The 9919-nt window shown below is 58.6% G+C and overlaps 1 protein-coding gene across 1 annotated transcript; it reads right to left on the reverse strand.

Moving 5' to 3' along the window:
- Positions 1-5345: 5345 nt before the first annotated feature.
- LOC137459856 (sentrin-specific protease 2-like) lies at positions 5346-9198 on the reverse strand. The gene is made up of 9 exons (XM_068170567.1): positions 8945-9198; positions 8438-8496; positions 7652-7758; positions 7358-7489; positions 7024-7227; positions 6818-6897; positions 6177-6261; positions 5982-6077; positions 5346-5658 (listed from the first exon to the last, which is right to left on the reverse strand). Exons 1-9 carry the CDS (start codon positions 9196-9198, stop codon positions 5596-5598), a joined length of 1080 nt encoding a protein of 359 aa, XP_068026668.1. The 3' UTR covers positions 5346-5595.
- Between the last annotated feature and the right edge of the window lie 721 nt (positions 9199-9919).

Here is a 9919-nt window from a genome sequence, read left to right on the forward strand (position 1 = left end):
AGGTCTTCTGGGAGCCTTCTCTTCTCCAGACTGAAACAGCCCCAACTCCCTCAGTCTGTCCTCATAGGAATCCAGTCAGGGAAATCAGAGCAGACTCCAAACTTCCTCAATCTCATCTTCTTGATCACTTTTCTCTCTTCAAATCCCTGCCCAGATAAGGAAAGATGAATTGAGTTTGACTACACTGCCCTGCTCCACGAGATCCCCAGCACAGGTAAGGAGCAGGGGCCTGACCTGCCTCCTTTCATCCACAGAGGCTTAGGAGCAAAGGTGATAAGCAAATCTGCATTTGCCCTTCTCTTCCTCTCTTCTCTTCTCTTCTCTCTCTTCTCTTCTCTCTCTTCTCTTCTTCTTCTCTTCCTCTTCTCTTCTTCTCTCTTCTCTTCTCTTCTCTTCTCTTCTCTTCTCTCCTTCTCTTCTCTTCTCTTCTCTTCTCTCTCTCTTCTCTTCTCTTCTCTTCTCTTCTCTCTTCTTCTCTTCTCTCTTCTCTCTTCTCTCTTCTCTATCCTCTCATCATCTTCTCTCTTCTCTCTTCTCTCTCTCTCTCTTTCTCTTCTTCTTCCTTCTTCTCTCTTCTCTCTTCTCTCTTCTCTCTTCTCTCTTCTTCTCTCTTCTCTCTCTCTCTTCTCTCTCTCTTCTCTCTTCTCTCTTCTCTCTTCTCTCTCTCTTCTCTCTCTTCTCTCTTCTCTCTTCTCTCTTCTCTCTCTCTTCTCCAGGAGATGATTTCATGCCACATGCGCCTCACTTGGCTTCCTGCTCACCCTCTGAGAGTGAAACACTTCTGTGCCTCAGAGAATCAGGGGCTGGATGGCTCTGGAGTGGGCTCTGGATCAGCTGCTGGAATTACACAGGACAGAGCAGTGGATTTTTAAGAGGGATGGGTCAGCTTGATGGCAACAGAGGAAATGTTTAGAGGCCTCCTGCTGAGCAGCCTGCAACATTTCGCTCCTTTGGGCCCTGGAATTCATTCTTACACTATCACAAACTGCAAGACCTTCTGGACTCCTACCTGAAACCTTTGCTACTGCACTTACCCAGACGCACACCAGATGCTCTGATGTCTCTGCCTCGCTCAGAGGAACACAGTTTGTAAGCAAAGTTAATATATTTGGATTAAAAAAAGATGGAGACAAAGTATTAATCTCTCACTGGAGCCTTGCTCTGGTTGGGGCTGTTGCTCTTTATGGGGGGGATGGATAAATGCTGAGTTTTATCTTTCACCTCCAATAAACCAGATGCCATTTACACAGGGTTGAGGTAGGGTTTTCTTTCTTGCTGGCTACTGTTTGACCCCAAATTTTCTGCCTCCTCCCAGTGTCTGGTCTCCTAAAAGGCAATTTTTTTACCCCAAATTCTCACCTTTCCCAGTGTCCCAGTCTGTGCCAGCAGTGTTTTGCCCCAGGGAGTCTTTGCAGGATGGAAAAGACCTCCAAGAGCTTCAAGTCCAACCCTTAACAGAGCACTGCTGAGCCATGGCCCTCAGCACCACAGCTCCACAGCTTGGAAACCCCTCCAGAGATGGAGACTCCAACACTGCCCGCTGGGCAGCCTGGGCCAGGCCTGGACAACCCTTTTGGGGAAGAGATTGTTCCTTATGTCCAACCCTAAACCTCCCCTGGAGCAACCTGAGACTGTTCCTGCTGCCCTGTCACTTGTTCCTTGGGATCCCAAGCCCTACCTGGCTCCAGACTCCTTGCAGGGAGCTGCAGAGAGCAATGAGGTCTCTCTCAGCCTCCTCTGCTCCAGGCTCAACACCCCCAGCTCCCTCAGCTGCTCCTCCTCAGCCCTCTTCTCCAGACCCTTCCCCAGCTTCATTGCCCTTCCCCCCCAGCCTCTCAATATTCTTCTTGGAGTGAGAGGCCCAAAGCTGAGGGCAGGATTTGAGCTGTGGCTTCCCAGTGCCAGTCGAGAGGCACAGTCCCTGCCCTGCTCCTCTGCCACACCACTGCTGCTCCAGGACAGGCTGCTGCTGGCTTCTTGCCCACCTGGGCACTGCTGGCTCCCCTCCAGCTGCTGCCAGCCAGCACCCCCAGGGCCTTTCCCATCCAGCAGCTCCCAGGCACTCTGCCCCCAGCCTGCAGCCTCCCTGGGGCTGTTGTGCCCCAGCTGCAGGCCCAGCACCAGCCCCTGCTGAGCCTCATCCCATTGCCCTCAGCCCTTGCCCCCAGCCTGGCCAGACCCCTCTGCAGCTCCTCCCTACCCTCCAGCAGACCAACACTGCCACCCAGCTTGGTGCTGGACCTGGAGGATGCTCTTCCTTCCTCTCTGGCCTCAAGGGAGCCCAGGCACAGCTGCTGCCACAGCTGCCCAGCAACCATCTCTGCACAGCCTGCCAGCAGCACCTGGCCCTGCCCTGCCACACCAAACCCTGCTCGTGGGCTTCACACCAAGCCCCAGCTGCTGCCAGACTGCCTCAGCTTCTCCCATTCCCAGCAAGACCAGGGGCTGGGGGTTGCACTTGGGTCATGGCTGCCCCCATGAGGCCTCCAGGCTTGGGGCAGAGAGACTGGGAAGTGCCCAGCAGAGACAGACCTGGGGGTGCTGGCTGGCAGCTGAAGCTGAGCCACTGTGTGCCCAGGTGGCCAAGAAGGCCACCAGCAGCCTGCTCTGGACCAGCAATTGTGTGGCCAAGGGTGTGGAGTGGGGCACTGGGGAGGCCACAGGTGAGCTGTGGGTCCACTTTTGGGGCCTCACTCCTAGGAGGACATTGAGGGGCTGGAGCAGGTCCAGAGAAGGGCAAATGGAGCTGGGGAAGGGTCTGCAGAGCAGGGCTGGGGAGGGGCAGCTGAGGGCCTGGGGCTCTTCAGTCTGGAGAAGGGAATGCTGAGAGGAGATCTGTTGAGGAATGGCTTGAATTGCAGGGACATGGTTCTATGGAACAGCTGTTTGATCAGAGTGTGTAGGCCAGACTCCATCTTGCTGTTTACTGCTCACAGCTTAGCTGCTGTGCTGATGCAGCAAGGCCACCACTGCCCTGTGACTGTGCTGGCAGTTTCTCACAAGATAGCAGCATGTGAAATAGTTACTTATAAGATAGTAGTATGTGAAACAAAGTGTGAAACAAGGAGCTGCTGAGAAAGGAGGCTGTGGAGCTGCACGTAGGCCTGACCACAAGCAGGTTGGATAATATGATGTAACCCTGGACTAAGAGCTAGTAGAATAACGACACCTGTGCATATTTAGCTGCTGAATATACTACATAAGCTGTGCTTCTGAACAATAAAGTTGAAGCCTGCTTATCAATCATATTGATTGCTGCGAGTCTTTCCCTCTCTGTTTCTCGCCGTTGGATCGCGTCCCAACAGAGATCTTCGTGGTGTTCATCAGTATCTGAGGGGTGGGTGTCAAGCAGCAGGGGCCAGGCTCTTTCCAGTGGTCCTGTAGAGGACAAGGGGCAAGGGACACAGACTGGAGCACAGCAAGTTCCACCTCAGCCTGAGGAGAAACTTGTTTGGTGTGAGGGTGCTGAGCCCTGGAGCAGGCTACCCAGAGAGGTTGTGGAGTCTCCTGCTCTGGAGACTTTCAAGACCCATCTGGATGTGCTCCTGTGTGGCCTGCCCTGGGTGATGCTGCTCTGGCAGGGGCTTGGACTGGGTGATCTCCAGAGGTCCCTTCTAACCTGGTTTCTGTGACATGATCTGGGGGGTGGCACTGAAGACATCCTCCCCAAGACTGCTGCTGACACCAGACTGGGTGAGCTGCAGCAGAGGGGCCACAGGCAGCTCCCCTATGGGCTCTGGGCAGCCCTGGTGCCCTCTCCGTTGGATTGCTCTTTGTGTCCTTACAGCTGCTTTCAGCCTTCTTTCCCTCTGCCTCGGTCTCCCTCCTTCATTTCTTTCTCTTCCCCTTTGGTAAGCAGAGGGCTTCCATGGGGAGCAGCTGTCACTCACCTGGGGGCCAGCCCAGGGCTCACCCCTGGCACCAAGATTAAACTGATCCTGCTGGGCCTGCCCAAAGCAGAGGCAGAACTGGCACCAGCTCTTCATGTGGCAGAGGTGTGGAGCAGCAGCTGCAGCAGAGGGCAGTGAGGCACTGACCCCTTGCAGCAGCACCCCTGAGCCCGGCAGGAGCCCTGCCCACGGTGGGACTGCTCACCCTGCTGGGAGCCACCTCCTGATTGCCCCTGGAGCATTTGGTGACAATGGCTTCAGGCCTTTGTGCTCTGGACTCCCATCCCGGCCAGGGCCTTCTGCCTCCTGCATTGGAGTGCAGCTAAAAGCCCCAGGGGCTGCCCCAGCCTTTCCCAGCGGATCAAATACCAACCCCTCTGGGCCACTCCCAGGGAGAGTTTCACTGCAGAGAGCCTCCTTAGAGAAATACCATCTTATTGCATCCAAAGCTACAAATCAGACAACAGGACAGAGCTCACAGACAGACACAGACAGACAGGACCCATCCAGAGGCTGGTGGCTCAGTGCCTGGCAGTCCAGCTGCAGAGCAGTGACAGTGCTGTCCTTCAGGGGTCTGTACTGGCACCTGTACTCTTTAGTATCTTTATCCAGCTATAGAGAGGGGGGTCGAGGGCCCCACCAGCAGTGTGCAGATGGCACCAAGCTGAGTGGTGCTGTTGATAGGCCAGAGGGACAGGATGGCATCCAGAGGACCTGGCCAAGCTGGAGAGGTGGTGCCCCAGGGGAACCTCCTGAGGTTCAACAAGAGCAAGTGCTCTTATTGCAAGAGCAATGGCTTCAAGTAGAGCAGAGCAGCTGTTACACCAGATGTGAGGAACAAGTTCTTCACTGTGAGGGTGGTGGAACCCTGGAACAGGTTGCCAGGGAGGTGGTTGGGGCCCCATCACTGGAGGTATTCAAGGGGAGGCTGCACAGGGCTCTGGGCAGCCTGAGCGAGTTGGGGATGCCCCTGCTGAGTGCAGGGGGAGTTGGACTGGATGAGCTTTGGAGACCCCTTCCAGCCCCAACTATTCTATGATGCTACAAAAGAGAGGAACTAACTAACTAACTAACTAACTAACCCTGAGTCCTGTGTCCAGTTCTGGACCCCTCAACTCAAGAAAAGAGGTTGAGGTGCTGGAAGGTGTCCAGAGAAGGGCAACAAAGCTGGGGAGGGGTCTGGAGCACAGCCCTGTGAGGAGAGGCTGAGGGAGCTGGGGTTGCTTAGCCTAGAGAAGAGGAGGCTCAGGGGAGACCTTCTTGCTCTCTACAACTACCCTGAAGGGAGGTTGTAGCCGGGGGGGGTTGGTCTCTTCTCCCAGGCAACCAGTACCAGAACAAGAGGACACAGTCTCAAGCTGTGCCAGGGCAGGTTTAGGCTGGAGGGTTAGGAAGAAGTTCTTCCCCAGAGGGAGTGATTGCCCATTGGATGTGCTGCCTGAGGCCCTTGGTGCCATGGTTTAGTTGATCAGATGGTGTTGGGTGAGAGGTTGGGCTCGATGATATCGAAGGTCTCTTCCAACCTGGTCTATTCTATTCTATTCTATTCTATTCTATTCTATTCTATTCTATTCTATTCTATTCTATCCTAACTAACTAAGCAAGTAACTAAGTAAGGAAATAAGTAAGTTAACTAACTAACTAACTGAGAAGCCAACCAACAGGCAACAAGGAGGAACCAACAAGGAGGCAAAGGAGGCCAAAGTCAGAGGAGCTGCTGGTGAAGGATCTCCCAGACCATCTTCTTCCTGAAGCTGGGCATGTGTCTCTGGAAGGAAAGCAAAGAGCCATGACATGGGAAGCCACAGCAGGCAGAGGCAGACAATGGCCACGACCCCCTGGCTGCTGCCTCTTGCCCAAGAGGAACCTCACAGGTTCCGCTAGGAAGCAGGCACAGGACACAAGGATGGAGAAGAGAGCTCTGCCCTGCTGAGCCCCCTTGGAACTTCCAAGCCAAGCAGCCATGCCCCAAAGCCAGAGAGAGGGAGGCACAAAAACTCAGCCCCTGCCCCAGGCACAAGGAAGAGCTGCTGAGCAACCTCCCTGGCTCTCGTGCCCAGAGCTCTGGAGCTGCCCACAGCCCTCACTCACCTGGCTGAAGGTGATGGCTCTGTCCCTGCAGATGGACTCAGCATATTTACAGAGGAAGACCCCGCAGTCACTCTGGTTCCTCTGCTGAGGGATCTCCTGGGGAAGGCAAAGCAGAGGGAGAAGTTCACTCCCTGGGCAAGAGAAGCCGCCTGGCAGCTCAGGCTCCCAGCTGGCAGCCCAGCAGTGCTCACGTACCTGGGCCCCCATGCTGTGCAGAGCCCACTCGGCAGAAGCCAGCTCCAGGCCTCTCCTGCTGCGGCTTTCCTCTTGCAGGTATTGGCTGTGCAAAGCAAACCCAGCCCTCACACCCTGGCCTCACCTCTGGCACAACCAGTGCCAAAGCTCTGGGGCTAAGGCTGCTGGCTGCAGAGGGGCCCTGGCCACCAGCTCTCCAGGCAGCAATGGTTGGATGCAGAGCTGCTCCACCCTTCCCCAGGCAGCTGCTGTGACCTGCTCAGGAGAGCACAGGGCTCCAGGGACACTTGACTTGGCTCTGGGGGGCCACTCTCCTGCCCTGGCTCTGCAGAGCTGCTGCAGCTGCTCCTCCCTGCTTGTGCAGCACTGGCAGAGACATCTACGGAGGAGCAGCTGCCCCAGTGCCCTTCCATGGGGACCTCTGGGGCGTGGGTGGCAGACTGCAGGCCCCCAAAACCCTGAGTGCAGGGCCTCAGGGGAGAGCAGGCAGGTAGCCAAGGGCATGCAGCTGGCAGCAGGCACATCAAAGGCTGCTGCTTTCTGCCTCCAAGAAGTAGGAAACCTTGCAGCCAGGAGGCAGAGACAGCCTCTGAACCCCTCCGAATGCACAGCACAAAAGCATTGGCTGAGCAGCTACTTACAGCAGAGCCTGGCAGATCTTCATGCCCCTCTGCCCCAGCGAGTCATAGTAGCTGATGGTCTTCCTCCTGACATCAATGACCTGTGGTTGGAAGGGGACTGCTGGACAAAGCACAGCCTTTGGCTGCACACACAGCCAGAGCCTCCTGACTTCCCTGGTGAGGATTTCACCCCCACCCAGCTCTACCAAGAAGCCACTTGGACTCACCACCAGTGCCCAATGTGTCCCCAGGTGGATGGGAACCAGGATGATGTCCTTCTGGAAGATGTCCAGGCCCCTGGTCCACCTTCTCACCCCCTCATAGCCACCAGACACCAGCCTGGGGTAGAAGAAGGTGCTAAAGGCATGGACAGAAGGGTATCCAGCCTTCCTGCTCCTCGCTGCCACCAGCTGCAGGTAGAAGTTGATGACCTGTGCCAGGAAGAAGCAGCTGGGGATGTAAAAGGGGACCCAGCTGCCCCAAAGCAGAGCAGGGCAGGCAGGGCAGCAGCAGTGGCAAAGCCCTGCTGAGCTCCATGCCCCTGGGCTGCAGCTGCTGTACCTCATCGTTCAGCCACTGGCCCTCCCTGAGCGTGCCCATGGCCTCCCGGGTGACACGGAGCTTGAAGGCACTGCTCAGCACCTCCCGAGGGTCACCTGGGCCCAGGGCAGCTCTGGCTGCTGCCTCCAGGGCCTGCAATGCACAGGGAGAAGCACTTGTGAGGCACAGACCCCAGCACATGGGCCCCTGGGCAGCTCCCCGCTCCAGCAAGGGCTGGCAATCAAGGTGCCCGAGGGGGAGCAGCTTCCTCTGCCACCTTGCACAGCCTCTGGCAGCTGCCAAAGCCTTGCTGACCTCTGCTGCAGGCCCCCTGGCTGCAGAGCCCTGGGGCTTCTCCTTGGCCTTCAGCGGCCTCTTCCTCGCCACCGAAACCTCCCCGGCGTCGTCAGAGGTGACCTCAGCTGGGGAACAGAGAGCCCACAGGAGACCAGGGTTGGAAAGGGCACCAGGAGCTCTCTTTGGCCTAAAGGCCTCTCCTCAGCCCCCCCTGGAGCAGTGGCACTGGCTCCAAGGCACAGAGCCCTTTGCCCCGAGCAGCTGCTGCTGGCTTCGGAGGGGTTGGCTCCTGAGCAGTGCTGCAGAGCTGGAGCTCAGAGCCCGAGCCCCGAGTCTGCCAGCCAGAGGGGCCAGCCCAGCCTGCTGGGGGGCACATTCCCTGCTGCTGCAGCTCACAGCAATGCCATTTCCCTCTGCCTGCCAGCACCGGGCAGGCACCTTCCTTCACAGCCCAGCTGCAAGGCATTTCTCCTCAGGCAAGCAGGCACTTGGAGCTGGCAGAGCCACAGGGCAAGGACAGGGAGCAGGGAGCTCCCAGCTGGGACTTCAGCTCCTCCTGCTGCTGAGGGCTCTGGGCTCCCCAGCACAGAGAGGGGCCTGGGGGAGCTCCTGAGAGCGCCGTGCGCGGGGCCGTGCCCCAGGAGACATCCTCAGGCACTGGCTACAGCCATGGCCAGGGGCACAGAAGGGCTGCAAAGGCCACGGGCTCAGTGGCAGTGCTGAAGGACAAGAGCCAGAGCTTTCCCAGCTCCAGGCAACCCAAGGAACATCTGGCAGCTTGACCTCTCCTGCCATGGCCAGTACCTGACTTCTGCTTCTTGCGAGGCACCTCCTGCTCCTCATCCTCCACAAGCTGCACAGCTCTGAGGGAAGAGCACACAGAGCAGTGCTTGGCAGCCAGGGGCAAGCTGCTGCCAGGCTGAGTTCCCTGCACTCCCACCTCTGCCAGGCCATGGAGCCCTCGCAGAGCCCTGGCTGCCTCACTAGAGCGGGGAGGCTCTGCCTCTCCTTCTGCTGAGGCTTCCCAACCCTTCCTGCCTCTTCCCAGCCCCAAAGCATTGCTGACATCCAGCAAGGAGCTTTCCTCTTTGCTCCAGGCAAGAGCGCACCGGAGGCCCTCTCAGCTCCCAGCTCAGGACGCTGGTGGCAAACCAGAGGAGCCCAAAGCGCCTGGAACCTGCGCTCGGGAGCTGGCTCCGCACGGGAGCAGAGATGCTTCTCGGCTGCTCCTATCCTCGGCAGCCGCCGAGAGCAAGGGCAGAGAGCCTTCTGCTCCGGGAGCAGCCCCTGAGGGACCTGCCAGGCTGCGACCCCGTCCAGCCGCAGAGGGCACAGCAGCCCCGCAGGGCACAGCAGCCCCGGGTGCCCTTCCCCAGCCAGCGCTGCCCGCGGCAGCAGCCCCGCTCCGCCCCAGCCGTGCCCGCCCCGTCCCGCCCGCGGCTGGCTGCGGGGCCTGCGCAGAGCTCTGCAGCGCCGCTGCCTTCCCGAGCCTCGTCCTGCCTGGGCGAGCGACGCTTCTCGCACCTCCTCCGTCCCGCTGCCGGCGCAGCGTCCGGCGGGGCCATGGCTGCAGCGCCACTGGAGGGGACGTTGCCAGGGCGGCTGCTAGGGACGCTGCCGGCTCTGACGTGCCACCTCTGTGACCTGGCCCTGCCACCCTGCCGATGCCGCAGCACCCGGGGGCCCCGCTGCAGCCTCTGCTCTGCCCAGCCGCTCCCGGCTGCCACGGATCCTGCCTGCTGTTGAGTTCGGCCTCTGGCTCCTGAGCTGTGCCTCCCCCAAGGCTTTGCCTCAGGGGCTGCCCTGCTGTGCCCCTGCCGGGGGGCTGAAGCAGTGAGTGCCAGAGCAGTGGGGGAGCAAAGTCCTTGCCCTGCAGAGCTGATGTGGGGCTGGAGGCATGGCTGTGATTGAAGGGGCACAGCTCTTTGCTGTGAGGTCAAGCACCAGCGACCCTCTGAAGCTGCCATTGCCGCCTCTGGGCTTGACCTGTGCTCAGCATGGTGCCCAGCTGGCACGGCCCTGGCCCAAGGAGGTCTTGGCCAGAGAGATGTTTCCCTGCTTCCCCACCACCTCCTCAGGCAACCTCCTGCAGTGTTCTACCACCCTCACAATAAAGAATTCCTTCCTCGTGTCCCAGCTAAGTCTGCCCTGCTCTGCTTTGAAGCCTGGCCCTCTTGGCCTGCCACTCCCAGCCCTTGTCAGAAGTCCCTTCCCAGCTCCCCTGAGCCCTCTGCAGGTACTGCTCTAAGGTCTCCCTGGAGCCTTCTCCAGGCTGAGCAGCTCCAA

This window comes from Melanerpes formicivorus, unplaced genomic scaffold, assembly GCF_026170545.1.
Source record: "Melanerpes formicivorus ecotype bairdi unplaced genomic scaffold, bMelFor1.0.p_v2 SCAF_426, whole genome shotgun sequence".
Lineage (NCBI taxonomy): Eukaryota > Metazoa > Chordata > Aves > Piciformes > Picidae > Melanerpes > Melanerpes formicivorus.

Excerpts from the sequence above, each read along its gene's own strand:
- LOC137459856 (XM_068170567.1), bottom strand. The coding sequence starts at position 9,198 with ATGGCCCCGCCGGACGCTGCGCCGGCAGCGGGACGGAGGAGGTGCGAG. Across the intron at positions 6,898-7,023 it reads GGACACATTGGGCACTGGTG|GTCATTGATGTCAGGAGGAA; the intron begins GTGAGTCCAAGT and ends TTCCAACCACAG. Across the intron at positions 5,659-5,981 it reads GAGCCATCACCTTCAGCCAG|AGACACATGCCCAGCTTCAG; the intron begins GTGAGTGAGGGC and ends CTTTCCTTCCAG.